The sequence below is a fragment of the Syngnathus scovelli genome, chromosome 9, assembly GCF_024217435.2.
Source record: "Syngnathus scovelli strain Florida chromosome 9, RoL_Ssco_1.2, whole genome shotgun sequence".
Taxonomy (NCBI): Eukaryota; Metazoa; Chordata; class Actinopteri; order Syngnathiformes; family Syngnathidae; genus Syngnathus; species Syngnathus scovelli.
Genome location: NC_090855.1, coordinates 10,611,992 through 10,631,191, shown reverse-complemented (window position 1 = coordinate 10,631,191; position 19,200 = coordinate 10,611,992). Strand labels below are relative to the sequence as shown.

The window sequence follows — 19,200 nt, the reverse complement described above, 5'->3', positions numbered from 1 at the left end:
TATTTTTCAGCGACGTTTGCCTCCGCAAGGACTTTCAATTTTAGCTCCACCAGAAAAAATGTGTCTTATAGTGATTTGCCAAAGACTTTGGGATTTTATTGCGAATTTGTGGAGGCAGTTGGCCTTTCAGATTAATTTCCGTTCCACAGTCTATGCCTAACCAATGCTTACGCAGAAGGAAAGTCAGAATTACTGTGAATAGTTGTAAGCACTGGTCGCTATATAATATTTCAGAGTGTACGTAAGGTGGTAACAGGGTGTGCTCTGCTTCATACAATTAGAGGGCAGATGGTAGACGTCAAGTTTGTTCAACAAGAGGCAAAGTTGTCACAAGACACTCATTTGCAACATCATAAATCAACGTTATCTCCTTCAACCCTGTTGACTTATCATTGTTTATGAAGATGTACATATGTTTTCAAGTGTGATTTATTTATTTTTTGCAATGTTTTTTTTACAAATTTCTATTTACTGTTAACTCTCTGGTGTGGTTTGTTCGCTTCAGTGTTTGCTAGTTCCGCACCTGTGTGTAAATAAAGAGGTCAACATACTTAAAAGCCTACGGGCAAGGTTCAAGTGACACTGATAACAGATTTAGGTCGCATTTTTGTTGATATACAAGCTGTAAAGTAATGACGAGAGAGTGTTCTGTATAAAACAGAGATGTGACTTATGGGAAATGAGCAAACCAGAAAAGTTTGGACTTTGGCTACATTGAAAATTTTCACCTGGGGGGGGCGGCCATTTTAACACTTGCGTTCGACTGAAAATGACATCATAGTTGCCCAGGGCTCTGGTAACGACCAATCACGGCTCGGCTTGTGGTTGCCGGGTTCAAAGGTGTTTGCGTATACACGTCACTAGATCCGAGATTACAGGTCTATGAAAAACAGGTATGATCCACACTTTGAAGAGCCCAAACTCGAGCTGTGTAGCTCCTGGCTTTCATTTCATTTTCATTTTTATTCCAACCTGATTAAGTTTTACTGTTCTGCTGAAATGAACTTTACACGCTGACATCTGAGTGCATCCCAGCAACACGGACGTTTATGATGTTTTTCATTTGCCTCTATGGTAAATTAAAAAAAAAAACACCTATAGCCTGCCTTTAATTTCCCATGAGTGCAGATGTAATTAGTGCTGGTCAGTTAGAGATGTGTATCGTGGAATACGGTCAGGCGTTACAGGTCATTCAGATAGACGTGGGAATACAGATCTGATAAAGTCACTCCGATTTTTGTCTAATAAAATCGAGACATTTGCTTTTGGCTGTGATATAGATTTAAGGGAGATATTTTGTGCGTGATTCTTTACACCATTTTAATAAGAAGGTAACAGTTCTGCAGCTCTGCTTACCTTTTAGCTCTCACATGAACGTATTTCTGTATTGTCGCAACTCTCTTAATGGCGACTCTTCGCCCATCAGAGCTCTTCAGTCATGGACGGAGAAAATCAGTGCGGGGAGCAGATTGTGTAAATTAGCTGCACTGATACATGATTAAAAGTACAATGAGACGTTCATTAATTGTATAAATTTTTCTTACTGGGATATCATAATCCGGTGAAATGTAGTCATATTTTGAAAATAGCCAGCTAAAGATGCATAAAAGAGAGTAAAATGATTAGTAATACAATTTTATGATGAAACTCAATGCAGACAACTATTTTTTTTCATTGTATGTAAAATGATTACTGGTTTTGTTACTGCCCATTTCTCTGAGAAGTGACAATGAACCAAGTTTCACCTAGAGAAAAATCTGATGACAAAAAAATTATATGATAAATTTTGTTTTAAGCATTCCCTTTGAGAAATTTCCCAACATGCTCCTGCATCAAACCAAATCATGTTCAAATTAGCTGGAAGCCATCGCTTTGCCGAAAACTTCTGTTGTCTTGCTTTGTAACCGGCCCATTGATGGGGACAAGAGAGGGAAAGTAAGCGAAGGTTTGCCAGTGAATAGATTGAAGCTGCCTGGACTCTTTAGCGGTTTGGATTTGGTTGTTTCTAGCCACTCCAAAGAGATGTTTCTTAACATCTTGATCAGACAAAATGGCTACATCACAGTGTTAGCGCTTTCATTTGAGAAGACGGGGAATAAATGTTTGCGGGGCGCACGGGCCAAACGCCGCCTTTTATTCATAATACATAAGCGTGTGTAGGGAATAACATGAATGATTAATAGAGTCATTTTCAACATTATGCCCTCCGCGTCGCAGCCAGACAAACTCATTACATATTTCGTACCTCGGGCGCTCTGCAAGCGGACACGTGATGTCAGTGAATATCTGGGGGAACTGCAGTCAAATTGTTTTTTCAAGCAATGCCTCTATTTGCATCACTGGAACACAAAATTCCGCAAGTCTTTTCAAAGATAGTATTTCTGAATTATAAGATTAATGGCACATACAGAACTGGACAGCACACTACGTAGTCGATGTTAGCTTGTAGGCTAGCCATTATCTTTTGCTAAATGACTCAAAGACAACCCAACCAAACATTTTACCAGTGAGAAACATGTCTTCCACAACTGTGAACGTGTTGATGACAATTTTGTTATTAAAATATGTCATCATTTTCAGTAGTAGTCACTTTCTGCCACCAGGAAGTACCCTGGCAGCGCCTATTTTCCACAAGAAGACAAAAAGGTCACCAGAGATGTTCAACTTTTTCCACTCAACTCAAAGTTTCAAAATAACTAGTTTTGGTTGCTTGTTGGACTTTAGCACACCATTTCCACCAAGTCTACTCAAGTTTAATGGAAATCCCCTACGAGTAATTAAAGCCCTGAGCCGATCCCCGGCGGACGAGGAAGTCTCACTAATAAAAGGTAGCCAGCCTCTCTCTCAGCTGCTTTGTCCCACCAGTTATTCTTAGTCTGATAGTCATTGCTGGTGTCACGATGAGACGGGCAGGCTTGGAAAGCCAAGCTCATATTGTGCTGCATATATTCCACAGCCCACTTAAGAGCTTATAAATAACGCTCCAACCTCCCATATGATGATGCCTGCTTGAGTAGAAAAGTAATATTTGCAGAGAGAAACAACAACAAAAACGACTTGGCTTTTAACGAGTATTCAGGATTAAATACTGAAGGTTTTTTTTTGTTTAACAATGTTTCTTTTCTGACGTCATTCATTTGGACAAAAAGCAAGTTGATCCTTTGACACTTGATGAATTGAGGCCTCGTGAGGACCAGAGGTCTTTTGGTCAAATTCCAAATACAACTAACTAGACTTTAGAGAGGCTTCACTCCATTAAAGAAGCATATCTATCTCAGTCAAAGTTATCAAGACAAGACGCAAAGGCCGTTGTTCTCCCGAAAGCATTCCGGCTGTTCCCATCAGCTGCTCTGGTCATTCATCATATCCCGTAGCCAGCGAAAGGCTTTTAATTCGACCTGACTACTGTTTGTGTATGTGCGCGCGCGGGACTGCAGGCATGGGGAGGTGGTCATGGATCTATATTTGACGACTTTACAGTGTCGGAGCTTTGCGTCGCTTCATCCGGACGGACCACAAAGGGATGAGACAGAAACAGAACTACAGAGAGCTTACACAGTGTTGATTTGGGGAAACGTTGCGATCCGGCGGATTCGACTTGTTTGCTTGAGAAAAAGTGTGAGTGACATCCAAAAATTTTCAAAACAGAATTTTATTTTTGATTGTTTAGCCACATGCAATTGTAGCTTTTAGCACTTAATAACAAAATGGTTTCAGAGTACGGCTGTATTCATATCTTTAAAGTTTCAATAAAGCAGGTGACCATTATCATTTAAATCTGTGATGAATTAATAATGCAAGTGTTAGCTTTGAGCCGTGTTTTCCAAACTTTTGCGGCTCTAGGCCGATTGTAAGATGGTGTCCGCTGTTCAATACAAAGTCTTCATTACTTCATTATCCTTTCATAAAAAAGACAATTAACTGCCAACGTCCAGGTTAAAAACTTTGCCTTTGATTAAGTTCCTCTACAAACAATTTCAAACCATTCTGTTATGTATTAAAAAATGTACTTTTATTTCTTTACTTTAAAATGTTTTTAAAGTTTTCTGTTAACGAGTTTAAATGTTAGGTTTACCCGTGATGCTAGTTAGGCTACGCGCTAGAAAAAAAAAAAGAATGAAATATTTGAAAATGCTAAAATGCAAATTTTTTTTAATGATGGCGCTGACAAATGTCCACAGACGTGATTTAGCACAGGTGGCGTGCAGATTTCCCGTCTTGTGCTGTAAAGGTTACGTACACTTTATAGCACACGGCTAGCCTCGTTGACATAAAACCAGCAGTGCCTCAAAGTCTGCATCTGCACCACGCTGATGAGCCAGCGTGTGTTGCCAGCTCGATTTTCCTCGTTCCTTTACGTCAGACAGACTTTTTTTTGGCCTGGTCTTTTATTTTAAAGGCCACAATGGATACAGGATTTAATGACACTCCGCGGGGAGAGGGAGGGGCAAGAGAGCGAGTTTGTTCTCAGTTTGGATGAAGTGTTTCCCCTCTAACAATAACAACAGGAAATACTTTGTATTCATTGGTCATTTGTTGACAGTATAATTTTCTATTTTACAAGTAGCAGCCTTCTCTCTAATAGACGCTGAAGATGGAATTTTAATGAAAAATGTTCAAATATGATCTTTACTGCTGGGACTATTTACTGTAAAGAAAAAGTGCAGTTGTGTTTGGATACAGATTTATTTCCAATTAATTGGGAATAAAGATGTCAGTTAATTAAAAAAAAAAAAAAAAAAAAAACTTGTCTTAACACCGCAGAGACAGTAAGAGGCCAACAAGGGAGGTACATTAGCCTACGGGCTCCCATCAACGACTTAATTGAAAGAGACGCATTACATTTGTTTAAATGGCCGCCGTTTGTACAAGTGGGCGAATGAAGCTATAACTCAACGGCAACCTGAATTTGTTTGTTTGGTCGCATAAGACCGTTCGCTTAGCGGGAACAGCTGTGATGATTAATGGCGGCCAAGAGAGCGCCGGAGCTCGACGGGGCAGTCATTAGGGGCAAAACAAAAAGGGTGATTCATTTAATAAGGTCGGAAAGAAGGTGTTTACTAGGCCGAAAACACCTCAGCCCGTTCACATTGACTCAGCAACGACTTAAAAAGCGGAACATTTCAAACGGATATTTTCCCCACAGAATTTAACTGAATTTTTCCGCTTTTAGAAAAAACAATTTATGTTTGAATGTTGTTGCTTAGCTTCAGAACAAAAAATCGCTCTGAACTACTTTCCTCCCACGTACCTACAGGTGCCTATTGGGAGTTACCATGGAAACCAGGACGGTGATGCATCGAGAGCTGGAGGAAGAGAAATCCAGGATGTCTCACAGCATGAAGGTGTCATCGCGCAGTAACAAGAAGACCTTCACCTCGAGGTGCGACACCAAGTGTTTGTACACACCAGATTCGCAGGGACCTGGTGCTTACACACACACACACACACACACGCACACACATGCACACACGCACACACATCTGCAAGATCTTTTGAACTGAATGCTAATAATTCAAAACAAAAATGGTCTTTTGGGGAGCCTGGATCTGATCAAATTTATTTGCATTTATTTCTGAATTATTGTTTAGTTTTTTTATTTTATTATCCTAATTTATTATTTTTAGAACATTCGTAGATACAAACCAAGCACTGGCACTGCTGGGGGGGGGTTACCAGGGCATCGCCATCCCCTGAAATATGCGTGCCAGACCAGATAAAATACTTTTGGATATTTTCAGATTTTTCTGGAAATTTCTTTGACTGACAAATAATTTGACCCACAAAACAGCCTTTCGGAACTCATCGTGGTCATAAGTCGAAGACTACCTTAACTCCACCATGTAGGGACAGGGGCATCAGGTTTAGCTCCGGTAACTTCGTCCATTTTCGTACACTGATGTTGCCAAGCAATATCTGATTTTGGGAGATGCTGTGTTCTTTCTAAACAGCTCCGATATGGCAATTATGCAGGATCTCTGCGTGGAACCCGAGAGTTTTATGACTAGGCAAATCCTCACGCATCACTCCACAAAATGTTAATGCAAAATTCAAAGACAGAGCCCGAAGGCTTGCCTGAGATGAGCCTCAAACGGGAAATGTGACGGACAGGCGAAGAACCCGCACGACAACGTGCCTCCAGTCAGAAACTATAAAGCAGACGCGATAGCGGGAGGTAGCACTGTGAAATTTCCTCCTCCGTGGAAGCCTTTCAGGTTTGATTTAAGAACTGAGCGCTTGTCGGACTCGTCTCGCTGTTTACTCGCGCTGCCTGCGATTTTTTTCCCCTTTTTTATTTCCCCTTTCTGCGAGAAATTGAGGAAGCTGTTATTAATGTTGGCAAAGTGCAAACAATGCAAGGTGGCGTGCGCCTCGTGTGTTTGTCAGTCGTTTATATGCATGTGACGGCGTCTGCGTGCCGGAGCGATACTGCACGCTACATAATTCAACGGCCTCGGCCTTTCAGCTCGCTCTCAAAGGGACTCTATACAAAGAAGAAAGAAACGAAAATAAGACCTCAAAAAAAAAAAAGCAGAAGTTGTTCCGTGCGATGAAACACATGGAGAATTTCCACAGCTTGCAAACAAAAAAGAACAACGAGGAGTGGTGTGAGGATTTGCATAGCCATTTTTAAAACGAGGGGCTCGGTTGAAAACGACGCCTCGGGGCTTGCGAGCTCGCAACGGAAGCTAGCTTGTGGCACCTGAGCAAATAGATAAGACGCCGCTCATTTGACGATCAAATAACAGCATGCTTTTCAATGACACCTTTGCGCCTCGCTGGAGTCTTCAGTCGACTACTTGTCAAAAATATTAAATAATTTGCAACAAAGCACAGACGGACAAATCTCCAACCGACGACTGCTACCTAAGTCAGCCTCTGCTTACAAATTCAAATACTGAGAGTGCATCAGTCATCAATGGATTAAAAACCCCACCCCCTTCTCCCATTACAAGGATGCCTCAAGTGACCTTGACGTTGGACTAGCCAATGTTTCTCTTGTTCAGAGGCCCGCTAAAGGTCAGCTAACTCCATTGTTGCATGCTTTAAGTGGACACGCCGCTACTTTGGCGTAGACTTACACGCATCAATTACAAATATTTTGCGATTGTATTCAAGTCGCCTTTAGTGTAGAGATAGAATCTCAAGCAAAACAACGGCTGCATAGCATACATAAAAGACTATGATAGAAATACCCGATGAGCTTTATTGTCTTAACCGTCTCATGATCACATCAGAGGCCCTTGTTCTACCTTATTATATAAACTCCCGATAGACCGTGCGTGTGCGCGTGTGTGTATGAGCGCAATGTGCTCGTCAGCTTCATCTCACTTAAGCGAAAACAGGTCATGCGGTGGATTCGATTTTGTGCCACAAGAGGAGAAGAGGCCTCTCGTGGAAGAGAAAGGCCAAAACAAACATGCCATGTGACGCGGAGAGGCCTCCGCTAGCCTCATTAACACCAACCTCTTGAGAAGGATGGCTTAATGCGCCGTTTATATATAAAGAAAACGCAGATTGGCAAGCTCCGTCTTGGTATAAAACAAACAACAGCAAATAAACACCTACAAGTGGCAAAGAAGCTCACTCGCCGGCTTATCCCCTAACGTCACGCTGACATGGGGTATTAGCGCTATTGACATTTCAAAGAGCGGGCCGCCTGTCAAGACGCTCTTACCGAGACTTTGCTGTTTTGTTTGTCTTTGTTGACTTTTGCACCTTTGTCACAAGAGTTTCCACATCCCTTTAAGCCCCTTACTGTCTGCGGAGATAGGAGCTGTCATTTTTTTCTACCAAGGTAGAGGAAATTCAACTTTGAGATGTTTTACCCTTAATAGGGAATCAGCTAAAGCCTTCCAGCATCATCGAATGAATACAAAGAGACTGAAATGTCGAGTACTGTTTTCCAATTGTTTTGCAGTCTCTCAGGGTGGAGTTGAAGTAAAAAAAAATGCAATAAAATTAAATTAATTTTAAAAAATTACAGATGTTCACTCAGTCCATGCTGTTGTCATCTAATTATCTGTTCTCCATTCTAGATCTTCGATTACAGCTGTGATGTAGAAAGAAGCTCAAGTGTCAAGTTTAGATCAACACTAATCACTTTCATTCTCTCTCTTTGACAGCGAGGAGGAAGTCGTCCCATACTCTAATCTTGTTCCCATCATCCCCGCTGACGTGATGTCCGTTAAGGAGATCCTCAACGTGGAAAACGTCCCCCGTCACCGAACATGGTGAGATACAATCGAGTCGAGTGCGTCGCAGATGCTGGGCATTTTTTCCACGTTCTTTGACAATTATGAACTGCTGCTAAAACAATTCGACGGCGCAGTGGGAGTGAAATCAAATAAATAACAGCAGGCAATATATTTGGGATCTTAAAAGACAAGCGGCGCAGACAAATAAGATAAATAAGAACTGCCGGCACCACTGGTTGGAAATGTAACTTTGGTGGCAGGCACAAACATTTGGCAATCATCTTGGCAGCTGTTTCAATCGGAAAATCAATCAAAGCCACGGGGCGCTATTGTATTCCGAATCTAATTTTATGAAGGCTTTTGTCAACACCAAATGGAAACAGTTGAGAACTTGATGATTTTCTTCCTGGGCGATCACCGTGAGCTCTCTGCTCCGTATTTAGTTGGAGTGGATTCAAATGTTCGGCTCCGTAAACTAAAAGCTAGATTCTCATTTTTTGACAAAGGTCGAAAATCAGGGCTCCTCTTCTCCCCCATTTATCTACGGAAGGCCGGATAGCGGACACGTGTCCTTTTTCACCAAAAGGACCCTCGAAGGAGTCATTGAGTGCAGCCGTTTTCATTTATGCTAACGCCTGCTGCAATTCATCCTTCCATAAATACATTTTCGAAAAGACTGAATAGTCGCATTTGAATATAAACTCCACACAGGAAGGATGGAGCTGCCATCGGAACCTTCGAACTGTGCGGCGGACGTGCCAGCCACAATTTCACAACGCTCTCCTAGCTCCTATTCAATTTCATTTTAGAAGGAAATTTGTCGTTTAAACCTGAGCTAGATTTTTTTATAGAAGAAAGTTCCAACACCTAGTTATTTATTTCTACCTGTACTTTTTGTTCCACTTGAGAAGTTTCAACCATTTTTGGGTCATTCACTCTCTGGTTAATTCGTCATTTGGTACAGCTGTCTTATTGGTCTTGACTCTTTTATGCTCACTGCCTTGCATTTCAAATTCTTTCCCCACTGAGAGTCTTTATAATTTGAAAGATGGAGAATAGGTTGATTTATTTATCGTTCTGGGGATGAGATAACATGTCTTGTCACCTTTTACATGTCGCGCATCTCGTTATCATGGAAAGGAGGGCAAGAAATCCTCCTCGGCTGTCATGTATGGATCTAAAAATAATCCCAGACAAGAAACACTGCCTCTTTGTTAAATGTACTTATAAGAATGTCTGCTGTCCTGCTTGCATGTGTCTGAGTGTGCCAGCTTAGCATGTATAGGCCATTACTGACCCTTTTTGGATCCATCAGGTCCACTGAAGTTCCAGTCCATATTTCAGAGAGGAGGCCAAACCCTGAAAAGTAAAATGCAAATTACATTTGTTTTATTTTGTGCTCCAGAGTAATTTTTTTTTTTTTTACTAAGAGCACAGTTGCCTCTAACTTAAAACTGGACCATTAAGGGAAAACTCGGATATTATGTTCCAAGTGGGACATTTAATTAGCCCCAGCAATTCAGCCTTGGCCTTAAGTTACTACTTTTCACATTCTTGACATTTGACTTGTCCATCTTGGGAACACATCTTCCCCTTTTTGGCCTTTTAAAAAAATGTGTAGTTACTTAGGAATCCAATAATTAGCCCAATGGGACATGTCAAAGTGCACGGTACCTGTCGGGACAGGAACTCCTGATTGAACAATGAGTGTGGCTCAATTCTATAAGCAGACAAGCTGTCACACTGCAAGTGAAGAAGACAAGCAGTTATTTTGGACTTGCAGAGGGCGAGCGAAGAGTATAGAGGATGACATCTGATGCGCCCTGAAAGACAAAACGTGACAGTAATGAACCTCAGCTGCAGGAATCGTCTGCGGGGCAACTTTTTTCAACAGTCATCAACCAATCCCAACCCAGTCTCCTTACCACTAATGTGCTTGGCTCTCACCTTTGGATTTCTCCATCTGTTAAGACCCCTTGAGGATTGACACCTCTCAGAAAAAGGAAGGAAAGGTAGCAGGTGTGAGTCTTTTTTTCCCCAAGCTTGTCAGTAACAGACTAGAAAAAGTACTATTTCAACGAATCCTTTGAAACCAACCACATAAAAGACGATCAAAAATATAAATGAAAAATATATTTAATACCAAGCAACTAACAAACTGAAATAAATGTGAAATAAATATAAATGATTCATGAAATGATAAACATAAAACATCTCTTAGCAGTGTAGACACTCTCCTGACGGAGTATAGCAAGGGTGAGAAGAGTTTGTTTGGAAGGGTAATCCTCCATTTTCTCACTTTGCGTCATTCTGGAAGCTGACACCATGTCTCCTGATGACATCCCCAAGCAGAAGCATATAAAGATTAAAAGGTATTAGGCCTAAAATTGAACCTTGGAGAGCCCCACATTTAATTTTATGTTTCCATACTTGCAAAGAAATCAGTTAAAAGACAGACAGAGGAGTTACAGAGAAAGAGCAGGAGAATTAAATGATTAAAATTATGTGATGTAACATTTGAACAAAAACTAGAAGATAAAATTTCAGCGAATGAAAATTTAACTCAGTTCAACTTCACAGAGGAGTGGGAAGAAGTGAAGGGAGAGAAACGTGTCAAGAGCAAGATTAATTTGTGCGTGTCTCCAAATGGCTTCTTCAGCAGCACATCCTCTGAAGCATAACGTTAGATTGACAGATGGATGCGTGAATGTTTTGTCTTGACAGGAGCTGTCCTCTACATTGCTAATAAATATTAAAAATGTCCTCCAGTGTAGAAATTAAGCCATAAACAATCTCACTCCCGCTGGCTGGATGAGTTCTCGGCCCTTTTGCTTTAGGACCAGCTGTCTGATCCCTGATTTTTAAAAAGAGTTTGTGACAGGAAAGGTCACAAACAGTATTAAAGGAGCCGCAGCTTTCTGGAGAGTGGTTTTGCACGCATGAGAATACGTGTGGATTTATGCTGTTTGTACATTTCGTTGCCAATTATCCCAACTACTTGTTCAGCCCTTCGTGCCAGAGCGGTCGTCATAGATCAGAGCTGCGTTTGTGAATATTTAATCACGCGATAGATCACGAAAGGCGCGCCCCTGGCGATGAGTGTCATATTAAAACGTTCTACTTATGCAAGTTTTAGTGTGCGCGCTTAGCTAGCTGGCTGTAGACGACAACGGAGATGGCAAGGCACATTAAAAAAAAAAAACATGAAATGTATTTGGGAAGTGTCATCACGGGCCACTAGAATCGCTTATTCCTGCTTCATGATTAAATATCAAGGCCTTTAAGTTTGTCTGGGAACGTTTTTCTTTATATAGCTGTAATCATTTTAAAAATGGCACCGCCTGCAATGCACTCTGGCATAGATTCTACAAGTCTTTAATGCTTGACCGGGGAAAAGTTAATTTGTTTTCTAGATAGTCAGTTAGTTCGTTAGCCAGTTAGCCAATTAGCTAGCTAGTAAAATGCATACCAAATGTTTTCTTTTTAGATGAACGAGCAATCAAAATGTAGTCAGTCTACCTACTGGGGAAGTTGCGGAAAATTTTAGATGGCTGCTCGGGCCCAGATTTCGGTCATGTTTTATGATACAATCAATCCAATTCTTCATCGTCGTTTAATTGATTATTACGTCATCCAGGGAAATCTTAAGGGAAACTCGAGTGGCCGACAAAAGCTACCATCGAGACGAGTGGACGATGTTTGGAAACGAGTATGAGAAATTTGATGTGAGGATGATGCGGAACCAGCGTTTGCTACGCACACGTGTGGACAAGATGGCCCTTCGCAACGAGGTAAATATTGTGAGATGTCATTTGGACTTAAAAATACATAATTGAATTTGTGTTTTGCAACGCTTCAGGCACAAAGGAAGGCGGACGAGTATTTGGAGTATCTGGAGCGTCTAAGTCAGAAGGTGCCAGACTTCGGTGTGCCACTTAGGGCTCACACGGTCTGGGAGGGGATGACGGTGCAGTTTGCCTGCGTGGTCCAAGGCTGCCCAGCTCCTCAGGTCACATGGTAAGACGTTTCAGATGTGGATCTGCTAACCAGTCTTTCTGCGCCAGGTGGTCTTGTGTCAAACTGCCAGTTAGCAAATTTGCAACGCAGTTCCAAGGTTCCTGGTACAAATCTCCGTTGCGGCCTGTTTTTTTTATTTCAAAACTATGCAAGTTAGGGTCTTTGAAAAGGTTCACGCAAGTCGTTTGTCAAAATGTTCCCTGCAAGTGGCTGGCAAGGCGTAACTCACCTCTTGCCTAGTCAGTTGGAAAAGGCTCCAGCTCACACGAGATTCTAATGAGGACAAGCGCTAGAAAAGATGGATGGATGGAAGGTAGAGGTCTTATTAATAAATATTCAGCATAACGACGGAACGGCATTAAAATTGCATTTATGCGAAGACATCAAAAAAACCCTCGGGTCAAATTCCCACTCCATCTGATTAACACCAAATATATAGAAATATTTTTTCTTCAAAAGTCCCACTTTCTTTGTTAAAAATGAAATCTTAGGCTACTGGATGGAATGAATCAACGATCGCAAGGGTACAATAATGTTTTGTTAGCTTCCCTCCGTACCGTCGCAATCTGTGTTGCTTATAAGTTCAATTTATGCAATCAATTGTTGATTGATTGTGTCTCGAAGGTACAAAGACGGTAAGGTGCTGAAAAAGCCTGACATGCCGTGGAATTACGGGCTTCAGCAAGAATTCGGTCTTAATTACCTGGAGATCAGACGGTATGGAACTAGAAATCTACTTATGGTAACAGTCCAGAAATGTGCCTTATACCTTTTACTTTGTCCCATTAGATGCTCTCCTGATGACGCCGGCGTGTACAAAGTGGTGGCCAAAAGTCCTCTGGGTGAAGCTATGACCTTTGCCACACTGGTGGTGAACTGTGAGTAATTCATCGACACAGGGTAATATATAGGTCAGTATTTTACGTACATGGTATCAACGATTGGCCCCACAATCTGATTTGACACACTCTAGATGCCATTTTCACATATTGCACAGCCAAGTAGTGTTCCCATAAACGATCTTGCAGTACTCATGCATAATGAATTCAAAAGGTAGATGGAGAAGAGTCGGTGTGCCACGGCAATGACTTTGAACTGGTGTGTCCTCTCATTCTCTTAAATACAAACTTTTTTTTTCTGTATCTCCATTTTGGATGGGTGCTGCCTCGCCACGCAGCGTATAAAGGAGCCATTGCTGGTTCAGATGATTCCCGGACTCGTGGTAAGCTCCCTCTAATGAATGTTTACATTTATTTTACCCTATGAATGTTCCACAAGATTCTATAACAGTATGTCAATAGTCACTGTTTGGTACATAGTACAGTCATTTGTTTTTAAGGTCAGAGTTCAGTTTGCATTGGTTCAACTTAAGAACGCACACCACCCATGCGCATTACTTTATAAGTAAATATGGAACATAAAATAGAGATTTTTGGGGGAGGGGGCTCGCTTCTTTCAGAAATGAACGATGCAGACAAGTGCAACAGTAACGGGTGAAACAGAGTGAATTATTAAGCTATAAAAAAAGGCCATGGGCATTTTTATTGCTTTGGCTCCATCTGAAAGGAGAGGCAGTTTAATTGCCGCGAGAAATTGTGTTTGCGTGGCGCTAGTTTCTTTTTGATATGCGTTGATATAATAGCATTGGCAGGATGCCGTCTTCAAATCAGTCAACAAGTTTGACATACCACTAAAAAAATTTGGGCTGAGCTGAACTGTAGTCACTGATACCAGTACCAAGTACTGACATACTTGTATATCCCAATGTAGCAATATTCCTTAAAACTGCATGACAATAATGGGAATGTTCTGTTCCTCTAATGTCTGATCCCAAAACAACAGCGCAAGCTCTGATATCTTAAAATGAGGCTGGTATCGATACCGGTACCGAGTATCGATATTCACCCAACTCTAATATTAATCTCTAATGACGCAAGAACGCATAGGAAGCTTTTTTTGTTCTCTAGATTTTTTTCCCTGGATAATTTTTTTTCTATTACACAATTGCGAGTACCATTTGCACAAAGCCTGATTGATAGATATGTAAGACAAACGCTTGATACGCCAAAGCAAGCAAAGCTGGCCTTTTAAAGGCCCTGATAAAACAAAGTAAAGTAAGTCTAGGGCACGGCGCCGTCCAGAATGATTTATCGTTGTTTGCACTGCTATCTCTTTCTTGTTCTCCACAATTGCTTAGGTGTGCCCAAACTGCCGAGGCATTCCCTAATCATGGCCATTGTCGTCCACTCATGACTCATGTGATGTCATCTCTATTTCTTGCTGTGTGTCAACATCAGCGGGAAAGAAATATGTCCCGCCACCGTCATGGAGCTTTGAATAGCACTTTGTCAGCATATTATGGGACAATGTTACGTGAACGTCGGGACGTCGTATGGAAGCGATCACAGCTCGCAAAGGCGAGTCAGTCAATCAGCAAAAGTGCAACTGCGGCACATTTATCCCAGCGGTGACGCAAAGGTCGAGTCTTTGAATGATGGCGTGCGACGATCCAACCGGGGTGAATTAAAACGGCGTGTATCCTTGTGATAGTCGAGAACACAAATAAATTATGCCAGATTTTTTCTGATTCCTTCCTGCCACTGAGTTTTGACAAGACCTCATAGCACCCGGAGCTTCTGTTTTTTGCGAGATGGTACCGCCTCAGTGCCTTTGACAAGTGCTAGCTGAAGTAATAGCGTGTCAGGAACGGTTCACTATCCGCGAGCTGTCACATCTTTGGCTTTTGCATCGTGCTTTTGCTTGAGGGAATGCCTCACTCGTGTTCCTTGGAGTTCGATTTTTCTGCGACCCTGAAGAAGGGTTTCACTTCAGAGACACAAATTTGATTTCAAGCTACAATTCAGTCAATTCCTGATTCATTCATGCTATAGAGACTATATTCAAACAAACAAACAAACTATGACAGGTGGTTTGTTAGGGACCTTCTCTGCCTCTAATTATTTTGGATCTTTATATGTTTGTGAACTGCTCTTTCCAGCTTCGCAGCAAGCCGGCTTTGCTACGACCTTTCCGCCAACCTGGGTGAAAGAAGGCGAGAGTCTCACCCTGAACTGTTCCTTCACCTCACCTCTGCTGCCCTTCCAGCAGGAAGTCACCTGGTTAAGAGATGGTAAGGTTCTAGACTGAGCTGGACCCTTTGCCATAGACGCCGACATTTATGTTGCCGTTACAGGTACGCCACTGCTCCAATCTGGTGCTGTGGACATGAAGACCACAAACAATGAAGCTTCAATTACAATAAACACTGTGTACAAGGAGCATGAAGGAGTTTACACGGTCCGCCTGAAGACCTTGGATGGAATCCTGGAATCTAGTGCCTATGTCTACGTTGAAGGTATGCATGGGTTTGGGACTAGTGTGGTTCTATGATCTAACATTCATCCATTTTTATTATCATTATTATTATTATAGTGCCATTTTGTTTTGGGGATTAGGCGGGTATTTACAATTTAGCAGCTCTTATTTTTCTGTAATTATTTCAATATTATTCATAAATGTGATTTTAATTCAGTCGCAGCTGATTTAAAGGGGCAGGCAGGCCAAATGGTATGAAATCCTCTGCCAGCTCCCGTGAGACCAAATCGCTGCCACATCGCATTAGATAGTTCTCAAAACAAGCTCGCGCACTGCATTCTGAAAAACGTGTTTGCATACAAAATATGATCGTGCGCCAGTTCTCATCTCTCGTCAATTGTGTTTTGCACTCCCAAATAGTTTATCTTTCTACCAGACTTTGGTTTGCTTTCATTTCCTGCCGGCGCATTCATTCATCTGGGAAAATTGCATCATCGGTCACGTGAAACTATGTGTATTTTTCCACAGACGAGTGCTTTTGCGAATAATCACACGAGCACTCCCATTAGAACTCTTGTCATATCGTCTCAAACCTTTGACAGCATTACGCGCAGCAGAGCAAAGCGACTGGCGACAAAAGAATGAGGAACCGCTCCCGGATGATGCCTCAAAAGTGCGTCTGGGTTGCGGTCTCGCCGTCTCCCTCGTCACAAAGCCTGTTCTTTTGCGAGAGCTGGAGGTATTAATTAGTCCGTCGAATGGAGTGCCTCCATTCAGCAGTCACATTTGCATTACAAATACAAGGTTGGTGTTGGTGAGAGCAAAAACAAACATGGGAGCCGCAGGAAAATAAATGAAAAGATGTGTTTTGATTGCTTTTTATTAGGGGAGAAGAAAAATATTACCCCCCTCGTAGCCTCAAGACAAGGTTTGGAGCATGTCAGATTCCATTACAATCCGCTTTGCATAAATGAGAAACATTAATTGTTGGTTTTTTTTTGGTGTCTCATTCAATCTAGCAGCTGTTTTAATATAGTTTGGAACATAACGTGGGCAGGCATTCGTGTCCTCTTTCCTCACCCATATGCCTTAAGTGCCATCTGCCATGTCTTAAAGTAACAATAAAATACATCTCCAAAACATACCAAAAAAATCTCAAAACAACAGAAAACAACACTGGCAATTATACAAACACAATAACTACCTCTCCATATGCCTTGTTTCAAATATAGTAGTGTATCACACGCAGATATCACTCCTTTGAGAAATTTCACAGACAAAACGCTGGGATAGTCCAAAAAAAGGGTCCACTTATTTCCACAAAAAAAAAAAAAAAAACTACAAAATAACAAAAACATCAAAAAACAACAACATCCTCTTCCTCAATTCTTATGGTTCCTCAGATGCGTTGGCGACAGTGGTTGGAGCCCCTGCGTCTCCTCTTTTGGTCCAGGTGTCCGACATCAACAAGGACTACGTCTTCCTCACTTGGCAGCCGCCCAGTGCCGACGGATCGTCGCCCATAGACGGCTACTACATCGAGAGGTAAGACAGGCAGCCTGAGATTCCAATTTTGACACAACCTAAGTGCTACTTTTTGGCTTCTTCAAACACACAGCTTATACACCTAAGCCAAATCAAGATTTAATTACCGTACTGAGGATATTAAAAAAAGATATATTTGGAAGGAATTACCCTGAGAGGCCCTGAGTTACACATTAACAAAAGCACGATTGTAAAGTGGGAGGCTCATCTTCTCGGGAAAATTGATTAGCGGCTGATAAAACTGCAGGCGGGAAACACGAGGTAGCAGGTGAGATAGTTTTCCTGAGATGAATGTTCGGCGTGATAATTATCAGCCCTGCAAATACAGGAATCAAAGACTCCTGCTGGAGGAACAGATGCTGCTCTCAAGTATCAACAATCCACTTTTTTACTTTGTAATTTGTCTTTGTCGTTATTTTTATTTTTTGAGTATTGTGCTAATGCCCTCATTCATCTGTGCGTGATGATGCCGCTGTGTATGTTTGTGTTTTATGGCTTTTAATTGGAGCGCTGGATGGAATTCCTAAACATGGCTGTTTTCGAGATGGACCACGTCGCTAGCTATCCAGTTCCCTAGCAACGGCCGTATCGTTAGCGCAAACTCCGCTCATCTCTCTTTGTTCTCCAGAATGCAGCAATAGATTGCTATTGAAGTTGCCAGGCCACACATTTATCTTTGAAAATAAGTTTCTAATGTGTTTGGGAGGCCCTTTGTTTGAGCGCGGTGGTTATTACGGGCCTTAGCGGGGTGTTTACCGCTTTAGATTTGTCGCGCAGTCTCGCCATTATGTTATAAAAGAGGAACTTGGAAAGTAATGTGCTCGTTTATGATTTCAGGGAGCCATCAATCTGTCCTTCTGTTTTTTACAGGTATGACCTCAGTCAGGGCCAGTGGCTGCGCTGCAATGAGAATCCTCAGAAAGCATGCCACTTCCCGGTGTTCGGGCTGAAAGAAGGAGCCACATACCAGTTTAGAGTTCGGGCGGTCAATGCAGCCGGCGTGGGGCGGCCCTCCAAGGCGACTGAGCCTGTTGTCACTGAGGACCCACTCCGACATGCCAGGACCATGGGTAAGGTGCTGCCGTTAAAAGGGAGACAGGGAGGGAGGTGAGAAAGAGGGTGGTTCCGAGACGTAACCCTGTGGTACTCCCAACACATGATAGCCACAGTTCTTGTGACTATGAAAACTGATTACATGTTATAGAACCAGTTTATTAATTTTTATTATGTTGCATTGTGTTTTTATACGGTCTGCACCCATGGCCACACTTTCATAAGAAAACAGCATTCCGTTTTTTTTATTATTAAAAATGTTACAAAAGGAGGGAGTCATTGCAATTTATTTTATGAGTAATTTTTTTTTTTTTTTTTTTTGTACTGTACTTGCCATCCTAAAAAGAATTTCATCAAGTCAAGGTCACACTGTCTATAGAGCTATTGAGATCTATTTACTTTTACTGTTACTACTTTGTTATGTACCGTGTAAAAGCAATATTTCCTTTGGGGTGTACTGTCCTGGACTATGGCCGTGTTCAACCAGGGATTGAAATGTGCACTGAGATGTAGCATGTGTGTGTGTGTGTGTGTGTGTTTTCCTCTCAATACATAATAGGTAGGGCAGATGGGCTTTGGTCCAGCGTTGTGCATCATTAAACACAGATGAAGGACAAGACATAAGGTTGACCGCCTTGCGGCCCACTCTCCATCCATCCATGTTGCTCCCCCTCACCTATTTGTGTCTCTCTTTCTCTAGTTGTCACGCCAACCTGTGGCCGCCATTTTGACACACTCATGCTATTATTATGACTTCATTAGAGCTCAAATTTAACGGTCTTTGTCTCTCGTGCTCCCTTAGTGGTCACGGTGCACGGAGGGACCGTCGTCATCGTAAAAGATGAACTGGAAGGTGAGAATTATGTTCCATTGAACAGTGAAGGGATTGACACTGTCTTCATGGCAGCGTCCTCCACACGCATGCATGAAGGTGAAGGCGTGCGTGTTATGTGCAGCTTCATTCATCGCAGGCAAACTCTCTTTCCGGCTAATGAAATATTCATAAACGAAAACGGCACTCAGTGGAACAATCCTCATTTGGACCCAATTGCACACTGCTTTGAAATTCCTG

At 41.9% G+C, this 19,200-nt stretch overlaps 1 protein-coding gene across 4 annotated transcripts in view; it reads left to right on the top strand.

The window, feature by feature from the left end:
- myom3 (myomesin 3) overlaps nucleotides 1–19,200 on the top strand; it is a 33,910-nt gene that overhangs the window by 1,944 nt on the left and 12,766 nt on the right. Inside the window, exons 1-13 of one of the 4 annotated variants that reach the window (XM_049730553.2) lie at nucleotides 3,431–3,618; nucleotides 5,258–5,383; nucleotides 8,127–8,234; nucleotides 11,836–11,989; nucleotides 12,058–12,215; nucleotides 12,840–12,932; nucleotides 13,005–13,093; nucleotides 13,393–13,437; nucleotides 15,214–15,345; nucleotides 15,409–15,570; nucleotides 16,934–17,075; nucleotides 17,946–18,145; nucleotides 18,931–18,981. In XM_049730553.2, the coding sequence (XP_049586510.1) occupies nucleotides 5,277–5,383; nucleotides 8,127–8,234; nucleotides 11,836–11,989; nucleotides 12,058–12,215; nucleotides 12,840–12,932; nucleotides 13,005–13,093; nucleotides 13,393–13,437; nucleotides 15,214–15,345; nucleotides 15,409–15,570; nucleotides 16,934–17,075; nucleotides 17,946–18,145; nucleotides 18,931–18,981 (1,441 nt within the window). In that variant the 5' untranslated portion in view covers nucleotides 3,431–3,618; nucleotides 5,258–5,276. Of the gene's footprint in view, nucleotides 1–3,430; nucleotides 3,619–5,257; nucleotides 5,384–6,072; nucleotides 6,216–6,856; nucleotides 7,021–8,126; nucleotides 8,235–11,835; nucleotides 11,990–12,057; nucleotides 12,216–12,839; nucleotides 12,933–13,004; nucleotides 13,094–13,392; nucleotides 13,438–15,213; nucleotides 15,346–15,408; nucleotides 15,571–16,933; nucleotides 17,076–17,945; nucleotides 18,146–18,930; nucleotides 18,982–19,200 lie in introns of those variants that run through there. The other 3 variants (XM_049730554.2, XM_049730555.2, XM_049730556.1) reach the window with 3 other exon arrangements.